At 37.8% G+C, this 14,589-nt stretch overlaps 1 protein-coding gene across 2 annotated transcripts in view; it reads right to left on the bottom strand.

Moving 5' to 3' along the window:
* Window positions 1–14,589, bottom strand: part of FNDC3B (fibronectin type III domain containing 3B) — a 321,497-nt gene that overhangs the window by 144,259 nt on the left and 162,649 nt on the right. For both annotated transcript variants that reach the window (XM_081065836.1, XM_081065837.1), the window contains exon 4: window positions 5,709–5,785. In XM_081065836.1, the coding sequence (XP_080921962.1) occupies window positions 5,709–5,785 (77 nt within the window). The remainder of the gene's footprint in view (window positions 1–5,708; window positions 5,786–14,589) is intronic.

Genomic DNA, 14,589 nt, shown 5'->3' on the forward strand with positions numbered 1-14,589 from the left:
AAGAGGAAACTTGCACAATGTTTTGAGGGGAGGATATGTCCTTGGTACATTAATTTAGCGATGCCAACCCTGTCTACAATCATTCCTCAGACAAAATAAGCCATAAAATGAAAAGGTTGCTGCAAAGCTGCTGATAAAGGAAACTACAACAGAATAGACACAGAAGTCCTCTACTCTTCCTGTAGAAGCTTCCAATCTCCGTGCCCACACACTGCTCATTGTGGAATACTTTTCTAACTTCCTATAGAAAAATCAGGTCCTCCAGAGGACTTCACATCCTGAAAGAGATTCCAATTCTCTTTCTTCTTGGCTGACAAACAGCTCTGATTCTCAGCTTGTCAGGGCACAGGGCAATCCCCCATGCTACTCTCTGCTCATCATTTTCAAATGTTGAAGGTGACACACAGCATTGGTTTAATCCCACATAGAAATGACCACAGGGAAGCAGCTGAAGCTAATGTTTATAGCTCCACTGGCTTGGCTAGAGGCAAAACAGGGACAAGCATTCCATGGGTCCCACCAAACAGGCCCCATGATTTCCCCACAGGGGCTCTCATTTCTGGCCAATTCTTTAAACACTCCTCAGGAGAATGACCAACCACACCAAAATGTAAACCCAGTTTTAAATAGACTTCTTGTCTCTCCCTGGTCAAGAGAAATGGAATATATATATAATTTTAACAGTTATTTCTTTACCCATTAACAAATCCCCAAAACGATGAAATGAGATAAAGTGTGTACTTGTGCTACAACAACAAAATACTTATTTTGACTACTATTCAGTTTTTAGGTTACATCAATTAATCTCGAAAAAGAAGAGTAGTTTCCCAAATGACAGAGCATTTAACATGGATATTTCACTGTTTCTTTTCATATGCTTTTTAAATTTTGGGGTCTACATGAAGATTTTTCTGCAACATTTGAAAAATGTTTTATAAATTACTATAAAAGCATGGAAAATAAAACTGAAGGAATCTGCGTAAGACATTTATGTATATTTAAATCTATATATATGTATATATATTTATATATAAACTTTTATATATAGATTTATATAGATATATATTTAAATTTATATTTAAATTATTCAGAAAGTTAATGATGAGGTTAACAATTGAAAAGATGAGAACAACCGTGGCCAGTATACAATGAAAGGAAAAATTTGCTTCATGCTGTGTGATCTCAATATGTATTCAGAATGGTACACTGCCAGACTTTCTGTGAAATTATTCTAACAGTCTTGTTCATTATAATAGCTACCACTTACTGAATGCCCACTGTGGACTACACACCTCACATAACATTTCCCTTAATTCTTACCTCTACCGTGCAGGTAGGTATTCGCCTATGTGGTGAAAGAATTTGTAAAGGTAACATGGGAAGTAGCCAGGTGGAATTTGAAGGCTGGCCTCTCCTAGAAACGTCCACACTCTTCCCAACATGAGTATTCACCCTGTTTGCTCCCACAGCCTCAACCCTAATCATACATCTTGGAAATGATGGTAATGAGTGTGACAAGACTAAATTCCCTCTGACTGAAATCCGCTTGCTCACAGTTGAAAGAAAACTTAGCCTGTATTTTCTTTTTCTTTTAAGTTGAAAAGGTGACGTTGTTTTTCCCTCAAACCTTTCCCAGCCTCCCACCAAAAAGTAAAGCACAACACACATACACTGCAATACACAAAGGCCTACTATATTATCAGGGACTACTGAGTTGAAATGACAAGATTCCACTGTTCTCGTAAGCCACACTATCTTTAAAGCCCACGGGTTCAGTCCTCAACCTAAGAAAACAAAGATTGTTACGGTAACCGTACCTCAGAGCAGACCATAGCTGATGCTTCAACTGCAGGTGCTTGGCTTACTAGACCATTATCTCTGCTCACTACTGACATTTGTATTTTGTCAAATTTATTTGACCAATTTATCTTTAAAGCACTCTGAACTACTTAATTATGTAATGAATCTGCTATAATCGCGAATTTCTCCATTGACTCAACTTAGAGTTACTAATGTAACACTGTTAATTATTCACTGACCTCCCTCTTCAATTCTCTCACAATAACGAACCATCTCATCCATGAGAAGCTGGTGTTTTAGGACTAGAGATGCACCAACAGGCACTCCACACGTCCACACTCCATTGTCAGAAAGGGATGGAACGTAAAGCAAATACAACCATCAAGGTGGCCTCTGCTGTCGACTTCAAGATCACATCAGAGTAGGAGATAGGCCAGTAAAATCAGAAATGCCTGGGTTGCAATCCTGTTTCAACTCTGAGCCTCAGCTTTCTCATAGATAAAGATGATGAAAACTAGAAACATAAATAAAGCATTTACCACACAACACATAGTAGTTATCACCATTATCACCACCTGCACCAAGATAGTCTGGGCCATTTTCCCAGCTGCCCCCGTTTGCTGACTAATAATGAGGACTAAGCACTATCTTCCCCTCATGTCTGTAATCCACTTAGAGTACATTTTTATATGTGGTGTGAGGTAGAGGTCCAACTTCATTGTTTTGCATTTGGATACCCAACTGCCCCTGCACTATTTGTTGAAGAAACTATTCTTTCTTCTACAGAATTGTCTTGGCACTCCTCTCTCTCTTAAATCCACATTAAGAGCATTTTATTCCTTGCGGATGTATGTCACTTTGATCTTGCTAAATTTCTAGCTACCAGGTGTTATTTTTACTCTACTTGAACCTGCAAATCCATGAACATCTCCTATATTTACTTTATTTCAGTTTGGCTAATCACTTACATTTAAAAACACTTATCAAGTACAGTCATCTCAGAGATATTGCAGGTTCTGTTTCAGACCACCGCAATATGGTAGGTATCACAATAAAGTGGGTATCGTAATAAAGCAAGCCATAATCTTTGGCTAGTGGAGAGTCTTGCCTTTAATTTGTAAAAAATGAAACATCTTTGAGGCACAATAAAGTGCTACAGATCGAGGAATGTCTGTACCTACTATACAACCAGGCAATTTTCTAAATTCTCAGATATAATGCCAATGAGGCACTAAGAGAGATCTTGGGAATCGTTAATACTATGCATTGTATTTCACGACAGAGATAGGCCAAAGTACCAAAGATGCTGAAAAAAACAGAACAGCCATTTCTGGGTTGGAGGTTCTAAAAGGGTCATACCGAGGAGGGGCATCTGAATGAGAAGAATGTTGAACTGTCAGACAAAGAAGGGCTCTAAAGTATCCCAAGAAGAGAGAATGAACAGGCACAAAAAGTATGTAGTTGAGAAAAGGCCCAGATGTACCCTGGGGACAGACGTTGAAGGCAGTGGCAATGAGGGGCAACAGGTAATGGGGTCCCTCGAAAGGACAGCAGGGTTGGGTATGGAGCATGCCACACACTACGGTACACAGCTTTGCTTCTATGCAGCACACACCCAACACTAGATCTGAACAAGAGATACATTTGAGGGAAAAGACAGTGGGCATAAGATGCAGAACTGACTCACCCGGAGACAGACTACTATTGGGCATTTCTCACATATGTCCAGAGGGGATTTTTTTTTTTTAATTTTGTGACTATTTTCACAACTACATAAGCATAACGTATTTTGCTCCTTAGATCTCTTGGTGATGACAAGTCTCCTAAGACATTTTATACTTGGTTCTACCCTCCTTATTTCTTTGAAGTGTGTAGTCAGCCTGAAGATGTACAAGCATCCGGTCGATTTCTCAATTTTCTCCATGTTAATCATCTGTTTTAGCCAGACACTTCACTGTCAAATACCATTAAAGTGCTACTAATGAACGTCATTTAACTCTGGGCCCATCTTCTGATCAGGGAACCCAACCTAAACATAGTGGAATGTGTGTCTTACAGATTGCTTCTTCTTTTTTTTTTTTGCAATTCAGAATCCAAACTATTCCATTTTTTCTATTCTTTCAGTATGTCCTAGCACTTTCTGCCATAATCCTCAGTTGAGAAAGTGTTACACTATGCTTATACCATCAGTTTTATGAAACTGAATTTATAGCTCTGCTCTTACTCTTTTTATACGATCTACAGAAGTTTTTCAGAATCAGAAATAAACCATGGTCCAAAATTCTCTGTTTTCCCTAGGACTCCCAATAATTGTTTTTGCAGTCTGTACAGTCACAGCAACCCCAATGGCAAGAAAAAGTACATTGCAGCTTCTCTCCACTAAATGTTCAGCTCTTCAACTGGTATTTCGTCAACAGACCTTTAGCATAAAAGGAGGTGTTATTTCTGCCGTCACAATGGTTGGAACTGTACTCTGTTCAATGGAATGAAACACTTCCTCAAAATAAAAGCTCAGAAGACATAATGGAATTCTACATTCCTTGTTCTTTTCCGCTAATTGACTGGCAATGTGAATGTGATCCATCATCACATGTCCTGTCTGGACGGGCCTGCTCTGCACCTTTCTTTCCCTCCAGTGATTGTTATTTACAAAGAATTGTGTAAAATAAGTCATTTATTTGCAACAGGGGGAAGACTGGCCAACATTCTGGCTACAAAAAACAAAACAAACCAAGATGCCAAACTGGCTCATGTGAAAGTAAGGATGGGGAAAAAATGAAATTATAGTGGCTGCTCTATGGCTTAGAAGGCAAAGAAATGGGTAAGATTTTACATCAAGAGAAGGATAAGGCTTCTTTGATTCCTGCCTGCACTTCAGCAATTTTCCCTTATAGTTGCCAATTTTTTTCACCCTAGCGAAATCATTAAAAACGTAAAATTACAGATTTTAAACCACTGTAAAATCCAACAGAGACAGAGAAAGAATAGAAAGGAAAAAAAAAACTATCTGGAAGAATGTAATCCAAAAACTGTTAACATGATGATTATCTTCTGTAGGTAGTAAAATTATAAATATGTTTCTAAGACTCTTCTGTCTTTTCTGATTTTTTTCCAATGAGTGTAGGATGTTCTTACGATGAGAGAAAAAGAACAAAAGAAGCAAAGAGAAAGAAAAACAGTTGGTTGTCAGGTGTTTGGAAAGGAAGACGTGCAGGGAGGCCCTTCTATTACGCTGAGCCCAGGACAAAAACTAAAGTATATACAGACATCCACACTCCAGGTACCTGAACATTTTAAATGTTATCCAGCTTTAGGAGTATAACTTTATCTTTTAACATTTTTTTCTCCTTCCAACATACCTCTGATATCACTGCTCTTTTTAAATTGCTATTTTACTTAAAATAAAATCAAATTTTAGAGAAACTTAAGTACAAACAGGTAAGTTCTCACATTCTCACACCATATTCAGTAACTCACCAAGCCCAGAACATGCCACATTAAGGGGAAATGGGATTCCCATGGCAGAGGGCAGGCCCGGTTTATGTTAACAGTGCGTCCTTTGATATTTTTACTAATTAAATCTACAATCCCCCTTCTAGTCTCAGCAAACTGTGGAAGAAAATCTCTAAGGCAGTAGACTCTATGAAGGAATCGCAATCAAATGGTCGAGTGTGAAACCCATCTTGGCCGAGGGCAGCCTAGTAGCCCCGCTGTGTGTTCCTCTCACTAACTCTCTGGCACATGAAGAGGCAAGACTCAGGGAGGGCCACGTGGTGCCACAAAAATGATGACAACTCTAGTATCACCTTAACTAAACATCTGGGGATACGTTTTGAGGCCTCAGTATATATTCTCTTGGGACAATGACAGTGGCCATAGTGAATGGAGAAGTCCACCAAATGGTTTACCTGTGAGATATAACCTGGAGGCACATGGATGGGAGGAATGGATCCATTGGGTGACATCATGGGAACTTCAGCAGGTCCTAAAAGAGGGAAGGGTAAGATATGAATTAACAGTTAAAGAAATATACAGAATTCAAACTAATCATCGGTATTTTCAAAATTTTGCCAAAACTAAAGAGAATATATCACAAACTATTTTCTTTTCAGTAACTGACACATTGTGCCTCGTCTCAGACATGAAATCATAGATGAAAAGAAATTCTCCAGCTGTATACGTCAAAGGGGATGAAGACAAAACGATGAGCATCTTTATAAATATTTAATGATTCTCAAAGCCACAAGTTCCACAAAGCAAGGCTGCTTACAAGTAGTCTAAAAAGCGGGGCAAAAGGTTTTCTGTTTTTGTTTTTTTGCCTTTAAAAGAATGTACTATTAATAACTGGTTAAATCAATTTTTAAATGAGTTTATCTCCTCTGGTTTAAAAAGTTCCAGTGGAATTGGGTTTATCATTTTCATCTCAAATCTTTATTCTCAGTAAGTTACTGTAAGACATCATTAATTTTGAAATAGAAGAAACCATAAAATACTCCAAACCAACTGAATTTGGTATGTCTCTTATGTGATAAGGCAGGGAATAAAGTAGATCGCATTGTAAAACTAGGCACTGTTAGGTATACTCATGCCAAATGTACTCGGGGTTGTTTCAAAGCAAAGCATTCAATTAACAGGTTAGTTTCAAATTCATCGAATGTTAATCACATGTCTAAGGCAAACAATGAACAGCAAGGCAACACTCAGTTACCTAAGACAGTTGGAGTTAATATTTAATTACAAAGAAACTGATTTATCATAACATCAAAATCAACTTCTCACACCCTGCCAAAGATCCTGTGATTAAATGGTTCCCGTAGAAGTGCGAGAACCCTATCCCCGGGTTTCACTTTGGTAGCTGGCTCCCCTAGTTAGCAGCCCACCTCCCAAATGTCAATCCAAAACTGTGTTCCTAGTCTGAGATGCGACTTCCTGGCTCCAAGTGCCTTGTGTTGTTTATTTGCTCTCTACTAATGAGTGTTGTGCTGCCGGCAATGAAAAATGCTGGGCTGTAACAAAAACCAAGAAAAATACATGTTTCTTGGCAAAAGAAGACAGATCCTGCCATCCAATGCTGTATTTACATGTAAGCATAATGCACCTTTTGCCTCACAGTACAATCCAGTGTTACAACGACTTCACAGGGGAAAACGAGTGGGGACTGTGGAGAGAGCAGGATGTTTGGGTACCCATTAAAAGGTCTACAAGTATAGGGAACACACAGAGGAGCAGGGCAGAAAAGATGCTAGCATTCATGGAACACTCCAGACGACCAGCATTCACACTGCAACTTCATGGACAACACACCAAAGCACTCAATTATCTGATAATCTTTAAACACACACAAAACCAGTGGCATCTCACAGACTAATACAGACTTAAAGCAAAAGACAATGTCATGAGAACGGATAATTGCATGATCCCACTCTATTTTTAAGTACGATTTAAACTAATACATCCACCAATCACTAAAGGCACTTTCCAAATCCATCTTTCTATTATTAGCTTCAGCTTTTTTGCCATAGCCATCAAGACATTTAGGTATCTACTAAATATTTTTATTTGAATTGTCTCACTTAAAAACCACAGACAATTATTTCAACCTTAGCCTGAATACTAATCTGTGAAATCCAAGGGTCCTCCGCCTGGTTTCATTCCCAGCTCACTAGTCACACTGCTTGTGTGACCTTGGACAATTCATTTCTGAGCCTCACTTCTCAACAGTTATAAATGAGAATAACAACTCCTGCCTCATAGGGTTGGGTTTAAACATTAAATTCCATAATACATGTAAAAATGCTTAGAGTTAGTGCATTCACAATAATCACTCATCAAAATGTTAGCAAGCTTTACAATGTTTATAAAAGCTTTATTTATAGCTTTTTCTGTACATTTGAAGTATTGATTTATTTTAATAGTCTTTGTAACACATAAAACCAACAAGTATAAAATCAACTTTGCACCATATTGCCTTAAGAGGCAAACCTTCCTCATCAGATAAATATCAAATATTTCACAGTACAGATGTGAACAGCAATGCTACCACCTCAGTGAAGTAACGCTTCTAAATCACCAAAATGTACACCAGGCAAACAGTCTCTTAACCTTAGGCACGACCCCTAAAACTGTTAAAGTCATTTGTATAAAATCCTTTAAAGAATGTAGGACAAGTGATTTACAGCCAGAAAATATTTTTTTCCCAGCCTTGATTTCGAAAGTAAACAAATGACTTTAACATGCTTGTTCCCCCTTCCTCTTGTCACTGTCATCAAAACCCTTACAAAGGGCATTGGGAAACATACAGCAATGGCTTCTGAAACTCAAATGTGCCTTGGAGTCCCAAGGTTCCTCTCTGCAATAAACCATTCCATCCGCAGGGATTCAGGAGTTTAAAAGCTAGCACCCCCACCACCACCATCACCAAAATCCCATTCACAATGGTGGCATGAGAAAAATGATTGACTCTCTATCTAAACTCTTACCTCCCAATCAGTGACTTTACTGCCTCTGCATAACTGTCTGTGTTTGCCAACCTCCTAATATTATTATAACACGTACCTCATTAAAATACAAATTTCTCTCCCTAAACTAGGACTACTAGGTTCCTTTTGATTTTTTTATTCGATACCCTCATGACACACAAGGCCAAGGCTACAGCCCTTAGCATATGGTGAGAAATGGCTCTCCCCTTCTTTAAACCACCAACAATGGCAATATGGGAAAGGGGAGAGGTCACACAATCTTCTCAAACAAACCAACTTCCTCTCTGACTATATTGGGAAATCACTGAACTATTAAACTTTGCGAAAATAATTTTTACATCTCTTAAGGTATCTGGAACTCTTTTTAATTAAACACTCTGTTACATACAGGTAGGTCTACATAGATACATGTACACAGATTAAATAATTTAAAAGAAAACAAATATACACTTCCAAGATACTGTGAGGGTTTTTTTGTCGTTTTGTTTTTGTTTGAGAAGCTAATTAAGAAGTTCAGCTAGAGACCACATGAACTCTTCCACAGACAGATGAAAAATGTCACATGGACAGTTTCTAGAACTGGAACTAGAATGGTTGCTAAAAGCCAAGTAACTCCATGAAAAAAAATACCTTGGGAATTTTGATCAATTTCAAGTTTTAGGCTGTGACTTCAACAGTTAAGAATTCCTTTTTTATTTTTTCCACTGAACAGGATGTGAGACACAAATAAGAACTATGATTGGTTTATAGTCACTAAAAAATCAAACTGTAATATGAAAGTAGATGGTATAACATCTTAAAAGTCTGTAGGCATTTGTCAATGAAATGATTTTTCATTTACTTGTACCAAACATTCACCAAGAAAGGTTAGAGAGCAGCTTAATTATTCAATCAACAGTAATTCATGCAATGATCCTATGGCTTTATTCCCACATCAAAGAGACTGAAGGAAAGCCCAGCAAATGGTATTTTTAGGACCACACATGTTCACAGCTTCTGAGCCCCCACCAAGATGGTGAGACCATTCTGCTTCACTCTGTGCTTCTACCCTGGGACCCCTGGAGTTTATACATTTACACAGCCCTTCCTCTGATGCTATGCTCAGAATATTTACTCATTCTGGGAGCTGAGATTGACTCTAAGTGAAAATATAAATGAGGTTCAGAAATCTGAAAGTGGTGGGAAATCAGAATCCAGAGTACAAATGACTATTTAAACCAGGCTTCAAAATAAATCAGCTATAAATAATTAATCACACCACAACTTCAGACATGTGTTAAATGGCATTTTTACAAGCTAAACGTTCATCAACAGGTGAGCATATAGTGAATAAATAGAACTTTCTTATTGTACTTATCTATAAACTGGTATTTGTATGTGTAAATGCTATTTTCAACAATAGCCCTTAGTAACAAGAGATCACATTCTTACTTTATTAACTTAAATATCTTGTTGACAAAGGACATAAAGGGTCGGAGATCAGAACATAGGCAAGATAAAACTAACGGGAAAAATAAAGCAAAAGTAAAATAATGGGGTGATAAAATCCAATAAACCCTATGAAAACCCTATATAAAAAGCCCCTCAAGTCTTTCTAACTAGCCAAAGAAGAGAAATTCTTGCTAGCAGAAGTAGTCATAAGGATAAGGCCACAGCGAGTAGAGGTAAGTAAATAATTACAGTGAAAGTAATTATCAGAACAAAAGGTCTAAATAAAAGTACACTTGTGCTGTTTGCCATGGGTTTAAGATTGAATATAAAACATAAGGTCTTCAGATAAGCCCTGAATGTCTAATAATGAATCTCCAATTAATCATGGTGACTCAAGACATACAGACAAGCTAAGAGATTATGTAGGCACTTTGGGGAACACTGACATTATTTTTATTTTTTTAATTATTCAACAATGAGTAACTCCACAAGAGAACTAAAAGGAACAGAAAAATGTTAAAGCACAGGTCCTAACCTCAAAGAAGCTTAAACTCTAGCACAGTGATTCTTAAACTTGAGCGTGTATTGGTTTTACCCAGAGAGTTCCTTAAAATCCGAATTGCTGAACTCCACTCCCCATAGCTTCAGCATCAGAAGGTATGGGGTGGGTTCCAAGAGTTAGTATTTTTAACAAGTTGTCAGGTAGTATAGCCACTGCCACGGGGTGTGTGTGTGTGGGGGGGCACTTTAATTCATTTTAATTAAACTTCTGACTTAGTGGTTAAAAGACCATAAGCATCCTCAACCTGTATCTACCGTGTTTCCCCAAAAATAAGACCTAACCGGAAAATAAGCCCTAGCATGATTTTTCAGGATGACATCCCCTGAACATAAGCCCTAATGCGTCTTTTGGAGCAAACTTTAATATAATACCTGGCCTTATTTTGGGGGAAACACAGTACTCAATGGTTAAAGACTGAATGAAAGCTTTCTCCCTAACATCAGGAACAAGACAATTTTCACCACCACTATTCAACACTGTACTGAAAGTTCTAGCCAGGAAAAGAAGGAGGGAGGGAAGATGTCCAAGTTGGAAAGGAAGAAGTAAAACTATCTGCAGATGATATATATATATATATATATATATATATATATATATATCTACACACACACACACACACACACACACACACACACACACCCCTCCCCAATTATTCCTCCAAAAAGAAAAACTACTAGAACTAATAAAGGAATTCAGTAAATTTTCAGGGTACAACAGCAACACACAAGTCAACTGTGTTTCTATACACCAGCAATGAACAATCTTAAAAGGGAATTAAGAAAACAATTCCATTTATAACAGCATCCAAAAGAATATAATACCTAGGAATAAATTTAACCAAGGGGGTAAAAAGACTAGTACACTTAAACTACAAAACATTGCTAAAAGAAATTAAAGACCTAAATAAATGGAAACAAACAATACCAAATAAAGACATGGAATGACTGAAAGACTTGATAGTGCTAAGATGGCAATACTACTCAGAGAGATCTATAGTCAAGGTAATTTCTATCAAAATTCAAATGGCCTTTTTGGAGGAAATTTAAAGGTCAATCCTCAGGTTCATATGGAATTGCAAAATGCCCCAAACGGACCCCCCCAAAAAAAATGAATTCGGACCCCTACCTGATATCATATACAAAAATTAACTCAAGGATTCTTTAAATATTTGGGGTACAGGTCCCTTATCACATATAACATTTGTAAATATTTTTTTCACATTCTATAGCTTATTTGTTAACTTTGTTAATTATGCCCTTTGATGCACAGTTTTTAACCTTTATGAGGTACAGTTTATCTATTTTTTTCTTTTGTTGCTTGTGCTTTTGGTGTCCTATCTAAGAATCCATTGTCAAATGCAACACTAAAAACATACCCACGTTTTCTTCTGAATTTTATGGGTTTCCCCCTTACATTTAGGTCTATTTTTCAAATTAATTTTTGTATATGATGGACAACACTTTGAATGTACTAAATGCCAATGAATCAAAACAGTTAATTTTACCTCAATAAAAATACTTTTTAAAAAGATGAGAAGGACATAACCAAAGAAATAAGACAGTAAAAATTGAGGTTACTAATAAAACACCCAAAAGCAGCTGAGTATAAATCTCCTAGAGCACATCTTCACTACTTATACATTTGTATTGGGGGGGGGGGGTGCTATTTCTAGACACTGTGCTATGCAAAAACCAGTACAACGCATTCAGTATCCTCAAAGGACTGATAGTCTAATTATGGGGATACAGATATATAAAACAAATAAACAAAAGTAGGCACTTCAGGTAAACTGTCTAAATTTAGCAAGGTTTTAAAAGAGTATCATCCTGTGAACAGGTCAGTAATTACAGAAATGAGCAGTTAAAGGGCCCTAGGGATTCAGTAGAGGACTCACTGTTTTACAAATAAAGAAACTGAGACCCAGAAGCAAACTGTCCAGGAGGCAGGTGATGGAACAACAGGGTCTAGAACTCAGTTCTTCCAGTTTTTACCCCGATTTGGTTTCTAACTTTACTTTCCATCGGGAATAAGAAGTGTTGTTCCTCAAAATGCTGCTGTAAAATCATTTTCTCTCAAGGTGTAGTTGTCATACAGAGCCAGGTAGTAGATGGCACATTTCTCTGGCTCAGAAATATTGGTCTTTCCAACCTTCTCAAAGGCATCTTGCCAGAGACGAAACAGGCTGGAAAGAGCAGAATCTGAGCTCAGCAAAAGCAAAACCCTAGGAGCTAGTGAGGCCTGGGTTTGCAAGGGGGCTCTAGCACTTTCAAGCATGACCTTGGGCTTGAAATCTCTGACTGATCAACATTTTCTGACCTACAAAAAGGGATAGGAAGAGCTATTTCAAGGGTTGTTCTGAAGACTGGAAGATGTAACGCATGTAAAGTACCTAGCACAGTGCCTTATCAAATAATAGTACTTAAAAAATAACTTTAACCTTGTGCCACAAGAAGAAGAATACTGTATGAACAAAGAGGTTAATAAAGTAAGCATTTACCACAGAGACAAATAAAGAATTACAGTTCCTCAAATAAGCAAGTTAGTTGTTTGTTTCTTCACATATTTTCTTTTAAAAAGATGTTCCCATCTTGTAGCTTGGAAACAATATCCTCCTTTAAAAAATGTAATGCATTCAAGATATATGAATCATGATTATTAAAAAATAAGAACCAAATAAGAAAAAAAGGGAAGGATGGCTGCTTTCAGATAGTTATTTACTTCCTCACCCCTAATCCTAGTCCTCTACCTCTCCCCAAATTACCTGTTATCTTTCCTCAATTTCTAGGAAACCTTAGATGGCTGGGTGTGCCTAGTTTTCTAAATGTTCGGAGACAACTCTAAATCAAAGGATCAGCCCTTATTTTTTGAAAGTCAGATCATCTACCTCTCTCTGACACTGACTTTATGACAAGAATTTCTAGTCTGGCTCAGCCATTGTCCTAAAAAGTAACAAGTGACCATAACAACAAACTTCCCAATCACTAAACATTCCTGCTGAAATTTTCCTGAGGTAAACCACTACCAAAAACCAAAACTGAGTGACTGATAGAATTCAGTAAGTAATGGGACACCACCATCTTACTACTTAGCCATTTCAAAACAAATCCGTTTTGCCAATTTGAAATGCAAGTCTTTTCTTTCCAAATATTCCTCTTTGAACTTGTTTTGCTACTTAGCTGTTATGAGGGCACCCGGAGTAGGGCGACAAGATTTTAACGTTCATGTAAGACGAAACTTCATGATTCCAATTGCCATAAAATTGAGTATCGACCCAAAATACTTTATCAAGTTGCTTTAAGGCTTAGATATTAATAAAATCTATACAAGTAATAACTGTGTGATGATAGAGTGGCCTGCTTATATTAGTTAATATTTTATTGAATTCAATTCAATAAACATAGACTGTGCCAGACGCTGTTAAGGAATTAAAAGCCACACAGAGGATTTTACAACAGATACATTACTAACAAACTACTACTTAAATAAGCAGCAATTGTTTTATTAGAGGCCAGGAGCTCAAGAACTGGACAATCAAAAATTACCCATGGGGTGAGTAGAAGGAATATATTTAAAATTCCCAGTGACTGCCAATGAATGGCAAAGGAAGGTAGTGAATCCATTCACCACGGGTATGATGGCCTAACATAGTTTTTAAAAGAACTTGATTCACATTCAGGGCTACAAAAATATAAACCCTAAGACTGTCAAAGATGTTGGGCGCTAAGAGAGGCCAGTAATACAACTTGCAGCTCTTGATGTTAGAACTGCTGGTTGTGGCTTGGCGGAACCCGACCTAGTTGCCAGACACTGTGCACGATGCCAAGGACACAATGATATTGATGAGAACAAGAATTTCTGTTCTGAATTACGGAGAGAACGGCATGCAGAATGAGTAACGCACAGGTGCACAGAAGTGCGGGGGGAGAGGGGAGGACCAGCTTGGCGTCCTGTTTTAGCCTGAGGTTTCTGTGACAGACAGGGTGCACCTCAGCATGGAGTCAGCGCAGACATCTCAAACAGCATGGACATTTGGTGAAAGTCTAGTCTAGCAAGAGAAATGATTAAAGAATGAGGTAGGAGGCCAGTGAGAAATGGTTCCCAAAACCAAACAGTGGGTTCGCACATGTAGCCTCGCGCTGAAGCTGCATCTCCCAAGCTTCCCCTGCTCTTCCAGTTACACTAGACCACCCCATCCAAATTCGGAACATAACTTACCCAGTCCACAAATGCAGAACATTCAGTACTACCCTTTCCATTAACTTACCTAAATGAATACTAAGACTCAGTGTGTGTGTTTTTTATTTTTAATGTCCAGTT

Source organism: Rhinolophus hipposideros, assembly GCF_964194185.1.
Source record: "Rhinolophus hipposideros genome assembly, chromosome: 2".
NCBI lineage: Eukaryota > Metazoa > Chordata > Mammalia > Chiroptera > Rhinolophidae > Rhinolophus > Rhinolophus hipposideros.